Source organism: Oncorhynchus gorbuscha, linkage group LG05 (genome assembly GCF_021184085.1).
Source record: "Oncorhynchus gorbuscha isolate QuinsamMale2020 ecotype Even-year linkage group LG05, OgorEven_v1.0, whole genome shotgun sequence".
Taxonomy (NCBI): Eukaryota; Metazoa; Chordata; class Actinopteri; order Salmoniformes; family Salmonidae; genus Oncorhynchus; species Oncorhynchus gorbuscha.
The window spans coordinates 85,473,845-85,486,344 of NC_060177.1; the positions used below are offsets into that span (position 1 = coordinate 85,473,845).

Consider the following 12,500-nt stretch of genomic DNA (forward strand, 5'->3'; position numbering starts at 1 on the left):
GAGCTCAGTGAGGTTGGATGGAGAGCATTTGTGAACAGCAGTTTTTTTCCCTCACGACGCCAGGACAGCGGAGTCAATCACCACCTTCCGGAGACACCTGAAACCCCACCTCTTTAAGGAATACCTAGGATAGGTTAAGTAATCCCTCTCACCCCACCCCCCCTAAGTTTTAGATGCACTATTGTTAAGTGACTGTCCCACTGGATGTCATAAGGTGAATGCACCAATTTGTAAGTCGCTCTGGATAAGAGCGTCTGCTAAATGACTTAAATGTAATGTTAAATGTTTTCAGTTCTTTCCACAGATTCTCGATTGGATTCAGGTCTGGACTTTGACTTTGGCCATTCTAACACCTGGATATGTTTATTTTTGAACCATTCCATTGTAGATTTTGCTTTATGTTTTGGATCATTGTCTTGTTGGAAGACAAATCTCCGTCCCAGTCTCAGGTCTTTTGCAGACTCCATCAGGTTTTCTTCCAGAATGGTCCTGTATTTGGCTCCATCCATCTCCCCATCAATTTTAACCATCTTCCCTGTCCCTGCTGAAGAAAAGCAGACCCAAACCATGATGCTGCCACCACCATGTTTGACAGTGGGGATGTTGTGTTCAGGGTGATGAGCTGTGTTGCTTTTACGCCAAACATAACGTTTTGCATTGTTGCCAAAAAGTTCAATTTTGGTTTCATCTGACCAGAGCACCTTCTTCCACATGTTTGGTGTGTCTCCCAGGTGGCTTGTGGCAAACTTTAAACAACACTTTTTATGGATATCTTTAAGAAATGGCTTTCTTCTTGCCACTCTTCCATAAAGGCCAGATTTGTGCAATATACGACTGATTGTTGTCCTATGGACAGAGTGATCATGGGCCTCTTGGCTGCATCTCTGATCAGTCTTCTCCTTGTATGAGCTGAAAGTTTAGAGGGACGGCCAGGTCTTGGTAGATTTGCAGTGGTCTTATACTCCTTCCATTTCAATATTATCGCTTGCACAGTGCTCCTTGGGATGTTTAAAGCTTGGGAAGTCTTTTTGTATCCAAATCCGGCTTTAAACTTCTTCACAACAGTATCTCGGACCTGCCTGGTGTGTTCCTTGTTCTTCATGATGCTCTCTGCGCTTTTAACGGACCTCTGAGACTATCACAGTGCAGGTGCATTTATATGGAGACTTGATTACACACAGGTGGATTGTATTTATCATCATTAGTCATTTAGGTCAACATTGGAACATTCAGAGATCCTCACTGAACTTCTGGAGAGAGTTTGCTGCACTGAAAGTAAAGGGGCTGAATAATTTTGCACGCCCAATTTTTCAGTTTTTGATTTGTTAAAAAAGTTTGAAATATCCAATAAATGTCGTTCCACTTAATGATTGTGTCCCACTTGTTGTTGATTCTTCACACAAAAAATACAGTTTTATATCTTTATGTTTGAAGCTTGAAATGTGGCAAAAGGTTGCAAAGTTCAAGGGGGCCGAATACTTTCGCAAGGCACTGTATGTACTGTGGGCAGGTAGGTCTACATTATTTGAGTCTTTTGGCGTAAAACCCCTCCATAATGTAGGCTACATGTGTCCATACCCATCATGAAATGAGAGATGAGAACCTTGGTGAATATACTGATGAACCTCGTATTTCAAAGTTATTTTCCGATAACAATTACTTAGTTTTCCATTTCCTATCTGTAAAAACCACAGGCCCTCCGTAGGCTACCCTTACCCTAGACCTACTATAACGAAGGATAAGTCACATCAATTTTATGACATCATTATATTTATTAACTGTTGTTGAAGATGGATTGTTTTTCATAAAATGTTATTAAAATAACTCACTGTCTTCAGTGGAACGCACTGCAACTTCTAGAGACGTGTGAACCAGATCTGTGAGATGGTCAACATTCCCTGTTAAGATCTTTTTTTATTATTTTTTATATATATATCTATTGACTTTCAATATTAGCAAGTGTAGTGAGAGTTTACTAAAAACAATGCAAAATGGATAAAATTACAGAATTGAAACTTACAGAAATGAGAAGTATATGTGTCTATAAAACACTATATTGGGGAGCAGTATAACAGTGAGGGGACATAGGAGAAAAAATTACACAGAATGGGCATGAACACTGTCACATGACTGGATCTCTGTCATCAACACTGTCACATGACTGGATCTCTGTCATCAACACTGTCACATGACTGGATCTCTGTCATCAACACTGTCACATGACTGGATCTCTGTCATCAACACTGTCACATGACTGGATCTCTGTCATCAACACTGTCACATGACTGGATCTCCGTCATCAACACTGTCACATGACTGGATCTCTGTCATCAACACTGTCACATGACTGGATCTCCGTCATCAACACTGTCACATGACTGGATCTCTGTCATCAACACTGTCACATGACTGGATCTCTGTCATCAACACTGTCACATGACTGGATCTCTGTCATCAACACTGTCACATGACTGGATCTCTGTCATCACCACTGTCACATGACTGGATCTCTGTCATCACCACTGTCACATGACTGGATCTCTGTCATCAACACTGTCACATGACTGGATCTCCGTCATCAACACTGTCACATGACTGGATCTCTGTCATCAACACTGTCACATGACTGGATCTCTGTCATCAACACTGTCACATGACTGGATCTCTGTCATCAACACTGTCACATGACTGGATCTCTGTCATCAACACTGTCACATGACTGGATCTCTGTCATCAACACTGTCACATGACTGGATCTCCGTCATCAACACTGTCACATGACTGGATCTCCGTCATCAACACTGTCACATGACTGGATCTCCGTCATCAACACTGTCACATGACTGGATCTCCGTCATCAACACTGTCACATGACTGGATCTCCGTCATCAACACTGTCACATGACTGGATCTCTGTCATCAACACTGTCACATGACTGGATCTCTGTCATCAACACTGTCACATGACTGGATCTCTGTCATCAACACTGTCACATGACTGGATCTCTGTCATCAACACTGTCACATGACTGGATCTCTGTCATCAACACTGTCACATGACTGGATCTCTGTCATCAACACTGTCACATGACTGGATCTCTGTCATCAACACTGTCACATGACTGGATCTCTGTCATCAACACTGTCACATGACTGGATCTCTGTCATCACCACTGTCACATGACTGGATCTCTGTCATCACCACTGTCACATGACTGGATCTCTGTCATCACCACTGTCACATGACTGGATCTCCGTCATCACCACTGTCACATGACTGGATCTCTGTCATCAACACTGTCACATGACTGGATCTCTGTCATCAACACTGTCACATGACTGGATCTCTGTCATCAACACTGTCACATGACTGGATCTCTGTCATCAACACTGTCACATGACTGGATCTCTGTCACATGACTGGATCTCTGTCATCAACACTGTCACATGACTGGATCTCTGTCATCAACACTGTCACATGACTGGATCTCTGTCATCAACACTGTCACATGACTGGATCTCTGTCATCAACACTGTCACATGACTGGATCTCTGTCATCAACACTGTCACATGACTGGATCTCTGTCATCAACACTGTCACATGACTGGATCTCTGTCATCAACACTGTCACATGACTGGATCTCTGTCATCAACACTGTCACATGACTGGATCTCTGTCATCAACACTGTCACATGACTGGATCTCCGTCATCAACACTGTCACATGACTGGATCTCCGTCATCAACACTGTCACATGACTGGATCTCCGTCATCAACACTGTCACATGACTGGATCTCTGTCATCACCACTGTCACATGACTGGATCTCTGTCATCAACACTGTCACATGACTGGATCTCCGTCATCAACACTGTCACATGACTGGATCTCTGTCATCAACACTGTCACATGACTGGATCTCTGTCATCAACACTGTCACATGACTGGATCTCTGTCATCAACACTGTCACATGACTGGATCTCTGTCATCAACACTGTCACATGACTGGATCTCTGTCATCAACACTGTCACATGACTGGATCTCTGTCATCAACACTGTCACATGACTGGATCTCCGTCATCAACACTGTCACATGACTGGATCTCCGTCATCAACACTGTCACATGACTGGATCTCCGTCATCAACACTGTCACATGACTGGATCTCTGTCATCAACACTGTCACAATACTGGATCTCTGTCATCAACACTGTCACATGACTGGATCTCTGTCATCAACACTGTCACATGACTGGATCTCTGTCACATGACTGGATCTCTGTCATCAACACTGTCACATGACTGGATCTCTGTCATCAACACTGTCACATGACTGGATCTCTGTCATCAACACTGTCACATGACTGGATCTCTGTCATCAACACTGTCACATGACTGGATCTCTGTCATCAACACTGTCACATGACTGGATCTCTGTCATCAACACTGTCACATGACTGGATCTCTGTCATCAACACTGTCACATGACTGGATCTCTGTCATCAACACTGTCACATGACTGGATCTCTGTCATCAACACTGTCACATGACTGGATCTCTGTCATCAACACTGTCACATGACTGGATCTCTGTCATCAACACTGTCACATGACTGGATCTCTGTCATCAACACTGTCACATGACTGGATCTCTGTCATCAACACTGTCACATGACTGGATCTCTGTCATCAACACTGTCACATGACTGGATCTCTGTCATCAACACTGTCACATGACTGGATCTCTGTCATCACCACTGTCACATGACTGGATCTCTGTCATCACCACTGTCACATGACTGGATCTCTGTCATCACCACTGTCACATGACTGGATCTCCGTCATCAACACTGTCACATGACTGGATCTCTGTCATCAACACTGTCACATGACTGGATCTCTGTCATCAACACTGTCACATGACTGGATCTCTGTCATCAACACTGTCACATGACTGGATCTCTGTCACATGACTGGATCTCTGTCATCAACACTGTCACATGACTGGATCTCTGTCATCAACACTGTCACATGACTGGATCTCTGTCATCAACACTGTCACATGACTGGATCTCTGTCATCAACACTGTCACATGACTGGATCTCTGTCATCAACACTGTCACATGACTGGATCTCTGTCATCAACACTGTCACATGACTGGATCTCTGTCATCAACACTGTCACATGACTGGATCTCTGTCATCAACACTGTCACATGACTGGATCTCTGTCATCAACACTGTCACATGACTGGATCTCTGTCATCAACACTGTCACATGACTGGATCTCTGTCATCAACACTGTCACATGACTGGATCTCTGTCATCAACACTGTCACATGACTGGATCTCTGTCATCAACACTGTCGCATGACTGGATCTCTGTCATCACCACTGTCACATGACTGGATCTCTGTCATCACCACTGTCACATGACTGGATCTCTGTCATCACCACTGTCACATGACTGGATCTCCGTCATCAACACTGTCACATGACTGGATCTCCGTCATCAACACTGTCACATGACTGGATCTCTGTCATCAACACTGTCACATGACTGGATCTCTGTCATCACCACTGTCACATGACTGGATCTCTGTCATCAACACTGTCACATGACTGGATCTCTGTCATCAACACTGTCACATGACTGGATCTCTGTCATCAACACTGTCACATGACTGGATCTCTGTCATCAACACTGTCACATGACTGGATCTCCGTCATCAACACTGTCACATGACTGGATCTCTGTCATCAACACTGTCACATGACTGGATCTCTGTCATCACCACTGTCACATGACTGGATCTCTGTCATCAACACTGTCACATGACTGGATCTCTGTCATCACCACTGTCACATGACTGGATCTCCGTCATCAACACTGTCACATGACTGGATCTCTGTCATCAACACTGTCACATGACTGGATCTCTGTCATCACCACTGTCACATGACTGGATCTCTGTCCAGCTGCTGTGAACAGTTTGGATGTGCGTTAAACCCTTAACATTCATAAAAGACCGTAAATACACAACTTGAAGGAGCCGCATGTTTCGCCATGGAGCACATTCTGATTGGCCAGTGAAGCTCAAGCCTCAACACACCCACAACTGGTTTATTCATCAAAACCCAGCCCTTTCGCTCCACCGCTCTGTGCCGATGGTTGTGAAAATATCAAAACTATTTCTGACACACGCCCGAACCTACAGCGTTACCAGCAGCGTTTAGATTTATCATAACGTTAGGTTTGTTCAAATACAGCCCAAAGTCTCATATTTAAATAACATATAAAGACATATAAATGTACAATTGGGTTGGGGACAGAAAATTGACAACAAGCGAGCTCATAGCTGTTAAACGTCATACTGTACAGTCCTGTCCCCAAAACGTTTCCCTAAGATGGGACTAATATGCTCAAGGTAGGCACTTTCCTGCTCCTCTGAAATATAAATGATCTAGTTATGTAACACGGACTTCTAAAAAAGAAACGGAGGAAAGAGAGAGAGGAGAGGAGAGGAGGGAGGTGAGAGGAGAGGAGAGGAGAGGAGAGGAGAGGAGAGGAGAGGAGAGGAGAGGAGAGGAGAGGAGAGGAGAGGAGAGGAGAGGAGAGGAGAGGAGAGGAGAGGAGAGGAGAGGAGAGGAGAGGAGAGGAGAGGAGGAGAGAGTGGGGTGAAGGGTAGACAAGAAAGGGAGAGGGAAGGGAAAGGAAGGGGAGGTGTTGAGAAATAGAGAGTAAAATAAAAGAAGAGGAGAGAGGAAGACTAGAAGAAAGGAGAAGAGAAAGAAGGGGAGAGGAGAAGAGTAGGAGTGGAAGGAGAGGAGAAGAAAGGAGATGAGAAAGGAGGAGAGGAGAAGTGGGAAGAGGAGAGGAGAGGAGAGGAGATGAGATGAGAGGAGAGGAGAGGAGAGGAGAGGAGAGGAGAGGAGAAAAAAGAAGGGAGAGAAGAGGAGAGGAGAGGAGAGGAAGGAGGGGAGAGGAGGAAGGAAGAGAAGAGAGGAGAGGAGAGGAGAGGAGAAAAAAGAAGGGAGAGAAGAGGAGAGGAAGGAGGGGAGAGGAGGAAGGAAGAGAAGAGAAGAGAAGAGAGGAGAGAGGAGAAGAGAAGAGAAGAGAAGAGAAGAGAAGAGAAGAGAGAGAGGAGAGGAGAGGAGAGGAGAGGAGAGGAGAGGAGAGGAGAGGAGAGGAGAGGAGAGGAGAGGAGAGGAGAGGAGAGGAGAGGAGAGGAGAGGAGAGGAGAGGAGAGGAGAGGAGAGGAGAGGAGAGGAGAGGAGAAATGAAGAGAGGAGAGGAGAGAAGTGAAGAGAGGAGAAGTGAAGAGAGGAGTCTGCGTTGTCCACTCACATCGTAGGCCCCAGCTTTGATCTGTTGGTACAGTTTGTGCTGGTCCTCATCCCAGAAGGGAGGGTAGCCCACTAGCAGGATATACAGAATCACCCCTGAGACAGAGACAACACACACACAAACACACACACACAGAATCAGCATTTCCATATGAACATTTAATGTGTGTGTTTGTGTCTAGGTGTGTAAGCAATGTAGACGTGCGTGTTTGTGCCAGTTTGTGTGTCTGCTCTGAACAGTATGTGTGTAAACGTGAGAGATGCTCACCGCAGGCCCAGATGTCCACAGGTTTGCCATATGCCTCCTTCCTCAGCACCTCAGGGGACAGGTATCCCGGTGTACCAGCAAATCCTGCAGCACAAACACACACACACACACACACACACACACACACACACACACACACACACACACACACACACACACACACACACACACACACACACACACACACACACACACACACACACACACACACACACACACACACACACACACAATTTATCACTCAAAGTTTCAGAGTTATTATTCCCACATGGGATGAATTAAGGTTGAAAACATGTTGGTGTGGTGTTCAGATCTAGGATCAGATCGTAGTCTACAGTCAGTACCACAGATCTAGGATCAGATCGTAGTGTACAGTCAGTACCACAGATCTAGGATCAGATCGTAGTGTAGTCAGTACCACAGATCTAGGATCAGATCGTAGTGTACAGTCAGTACCACAGATCTAGGATCAGATCGTAGTCTACAGTCAGTACCACAGATCTAGGATCAGATCGTAGTGTACAGTCAGTACCACAGATCTAGGATCAGATCGTAGTCTACAGTCAGTACCACAGATCTAGGATCAGATCGTAGTCTACAGTCAGTACCACAGATCTAGGATCAGATCGTAGTCTACAGTCAGTACCACAGATCTAGGATCAGATCGTAGTCTACAGTCAGTACCACAGATCTAGGATCAGATCGTAGTGTACAGTCAGTACCACAGATCTAGGATCAGATCGTAGTCTACAGTCAGTACCACAGATCTAGGATCAGATCGTAGTGTACAGTCAGTACCACAGATCTAGGATCAGATCGTAGTCTACAGTCAGTACCACAGATCTAGGATCAGATCGTAGTGTACAGTCAGTACGTACCAAACCAGGCTTGCTGATCTCCTTGTACCTCGATGGCCAGGCCAAAGTCGGCCAACTTGACGGCAGCATTCTTGCATTTGCTGGCGAGGAGCAGGTTCTCTGGCTAGGGGGGGAGAGGAGAGGGGCACTAAAGGTTCATCCTGTTTTGAACTATAGGACAGGGGAGACGGGGGACAAAGGGGGGGCAACAGATATACAGACAACATGTATGTGGTGTGTGGAGGGAGGGTCATTACGCATGCACCAACAGTGACAGGAAACACACACTGGTGCAGCACATGAAAACACACACATTCACACACACCTGAACACCTAGGCTATATCAGTAATGACTCACACACACATATTGCGCAAACACGCACACACACTCCACACACACTCCACACTTGCATACACCTTAATGTGCATTATCGTCGTATTTTATTGTAAAAGCGAATTACACCTACATAAATGTTGTAACACAGTTAGATGCAGCCAATCGTTGTCCTTACCCCCTGTAGGGTGCTCTGGGCTGTGATTTAGGGTACAGGGGTTTGGGCTGTGGTGTGTGGAGCTGGTGCTCTCTCTCTCTATCTGTATTTCTCTCTCTCTCTCTGTGTCCCAGATAGAACAGCCTCATTATTCTCTGTCAGGGGGGGACTCTAATAATGGGCTGCTATCCCCCCTGGCCCCTGCTCTCTGTGTCTGTCTCACTCTCTCTCTCTCTCTCTCTCTCTCTCTCTCTCTCTCTCTCTCTCTCTCTCTCTCTCTCTCTCTCGCTTGCTCTCACTCTCTGTCTGTCTCTCTATCTTTTTCACTCTCTTGCTCTCTCTCTCTCTCTGTCTGTTTTGCTCTCTTGCTCTCTCTCTCTCTCTGTCTGTTTCGCTCTCTTGCTCTCTCTCTCTCTCTCTGTCTGTTTCGCTCTCTTGCTCTCTCTCTCTCTCTGTCTGTCTCTCTCTCTCTCTCTCTGTTCAACCTCAACTCTGGACCATGAAGCCAGTTCCACTGCGCTTATTCATTGTTCCCCTCTAATGAAGGACTGATTTAGACCTGGGACACCAGGTGTGTACAATTAATTATCAGGTATAACAGAAAACCAGCAGGCTCCGGACTTCGTAGGGTCAGAGTTCAGGAACCCATTCAATAGAAATGTGGCAGCCCTATTCCCTTCCCTTTGTTTGCAGATCTGAAGGCACTGGATAGGTGTAAGGCATACAATATGGTGGTGTATCTAGGCTATTATTATTATCTACGTATCTACACTGAACAAAATATAAAGCAACATATAAAGTGTTGGTCCCATGTTTCATAAGCTGAAATAAAACATCCCAGAAAAGTTCCATATGCACAAAAAGCTTATTTCTCTCCTATGTGTTTACTTCCCAGTTAGTGAGCATTTCTCTTTTGCCAAGATAATTCATCCACCTGACAGGTGTGGCATATCAAGAAGTTGATTAAACAGCACGATCATTACACAGGTGCACCTTGTGCTGGGCACAATAAAAGGTGACTATAAAATGAGCAGTTTTGTCACACATCACAATGTCACAGATGTCTCAAGTTTTGATGGAGTGTGCAATTGGCATGCTGACTGCAAGTATGTCCACCAGAGCTGTTGCCAGAGAATTCAATGTTAATTTCTCTACCATAAGCCGCCTCCAACATCATTTTAGAGACTTTGGCACTACGTCCAACCAGCCTCACAACTGCAGACCACATGTAACCACGCCAGCCCAGGACCTCCACATCCGGCTTCTTCACATGCGGGTTCATCTGAGACCAGCCACCTGAACATCTGATGAAACTGTGGGCTTGCACAACCAAATCATTTTTGCACAAACTGTCAGAAACCGTCTCAGGGAAGCGTATCTGCTTGCTCGTCTTGACCTGAGTGCAGTTTGGCCTCGTAACTGACTTCATGTAGGCTAATGCTCACCTTCGATGGCCACTGGCACGCTGGAGAAGTGTGCTCTTCACAGAGATACCGTGACGAGATACTGAGGCCCATTGTTGTGTCATACATCTGCTGCAGTCACCTCATGTTTCAGCAAGATGTTGCAAGGATCTGTACAAAATTCCTGGACGTCCATGGCCTGCTTACTCACCAGCCATGTCACACATTGAGCATGTTTGTGGATTCTATGGATCTACGTGCGCACAACAGCATGTTCCAGTTCCCGCCAATATCCAGCAACTTCACACAGCCATTGAAGAGGAGTGGGACAACATTCGACAGGCCTCAATCAACGGCGTGATCAGCTCTATGCGAAGGAGATGTGTCTCGCTGCATGAGGCAAATGGTGGTCACACCAGATACTGACTGGTTTTCTGATCCTCGCCCCAACAGATGCATATCTATATTCCCAGTCATGTGAAATCCATAGATTAGGGCCTAATTAACTTATTTCAATTGACTGATTTCCTTATATGAACTGTAACTCAGTCAAATCTTTGAAATTCTTGCATTTTGCATTTATATTTTTGTTCAGTACACATAGCTCTTCATAGCTCTACATAGCTCTACATAGCTCTACATAGCTCCAGATAGATCTACATATATCTACATAGCTCTACATAGCTCTACATAGCTCCAGATAGATCTACATAGCTCTACATTGCTCCAGATAGATCTACATAGCTCTACATTGCTCCAGATAGATCTACATAGCTCTACATAGCTCTACATAGATCTACATAGCTCTACATAGCTCTACATAGATCTACATAGCTCTACATAGCTCTACATAGCTCTACATAGATCTACATAGATCTGCATAGATCTGCATAGCTCCAGATAGCTCCAGATAGCTCTACATAGCTCTACATAGCTCTACATAGCTCCAGATAGATCTACATAGCTCTACATTGCTCCAGATAGAACCAGATAGATCTACATAGATCTACATAGCTCTACATAGCTCTACATAGCTCTCCAATGTGCTAATAAGGGCTTCTGTAACTTTACTTTCACCTAGCTAATGCCATAAGATCAACACAAATTATCTTTCCATCTTTGTACCCTGAGTTCTCCAACATAAAAACTATCTACACTATGTCGGCCCAGACACACCTATAAGGGTGTAAGGCAAGGTTACCCAACTGGCGGCCCACAGGCTGAATTTGGCCCGCGGTTTATTTTATTTGCCCCCACAATATTTCGGAGCAAAAAAATGTATTCTTGGACATAAAAGATGGTAAAAACACCAGCAAATTAGCTCCAAGTGACTTTCATTTTAGAAATCAGTTCCAAGTGACTTTCATTTTGGAAATCAGTTCCAAGTGACTTTCATTTTGGAAATCAGCTCCAAAGTGACTTTCATTTTGGTAATCAGCTCCAAAGTGACTTTCATTTTGGAAATCAGTTCCAAGTGACTTTCATTTTGGAAATCAGTTCCAAGTGACTTTCATTTTGGAAATCAGTTCCAAGTGACTTTCATTTTGGAAATCAGCTCCAAAGTGACTTTCATTTTGGAAATCAGCTCCAAGTGACTTTCATTTTGGAAATCAGTTCCAAGTGACTTTCATTTTGGAAATCAGCTCCAAAGTGACTTTCATTTTGGAAATCAGTTCCAAGTGACTTTCATTTTGGAAATCAGCTCCAAAGTGACTTTCATTTTGGAAATCAGTTCCAAGTGACTTTCATTTTGGAAATCAGCTCCAAAGTGACTTTCATTTTGGAAATCAGCTCCAAGTGACTTTCATTTTGGAAATCAGTTCCAAGTGACTTTCATTTTGGAAATCAGCTCCAAAGTGACTTTCATTTTGGAAATCAGCTCCAAAGTGACTTTCATTTTGGAAATCAGCTCCAAAGTGACTTTCATTTTGGAAATCAGCTCCAAAGTGACTTTCATTTTGGAAATCAGCTCCAAAGTGACTTTCATTTTGGAAATCAGCTCCAAGGTAATCACACACATAGAGAGATAACGTACCGTATATGTGATTGTATACAAATGTAAGCAATGTTTGAAATGATTACGTTTTAGTCTAATATTATATCTGTTTGGGGCTTCTTGCAATCTATT

At 44.4% G+C, this 12,500-nt stretch overlaps 1 protein-coding gene across 19 annotated transcripts in view; it reads right to left on the reverse strand.

Moving 5' to 3' along the window:
* Window positions 1–12,500, reverse strand: part of LOC124036602 (calcium/calmodulin-dependent protein kinase type II subunit beta-like) — a 160,499-nt gene that overhangs the window by 65,738 nt on the left and 82,261 nt on the right. For all 19 annotated transcript variants that reach the window (XM_046351378.1, XM_046351379.1, XM_046351380.1 and 16 more), the window contains 3 exons: window positions 8,500–8,602; window positions 7,622–7,705; window positions 7,355–7,449 (listed from right to left, as the gene is read on the reverse strand). In XM_046351378.1, the coding sequence (XP_046207334.1) occupies window positions 7,355–7,449; window positions 7,622–7,705; window positions 8,500–8,602 (282 nt within the window). The remainder of the gene's footprint in view (window positions 1–7,354; window positions 7,450–7,621; window positions 7,706–8,499; window positions 8,603–12,500) is intronic.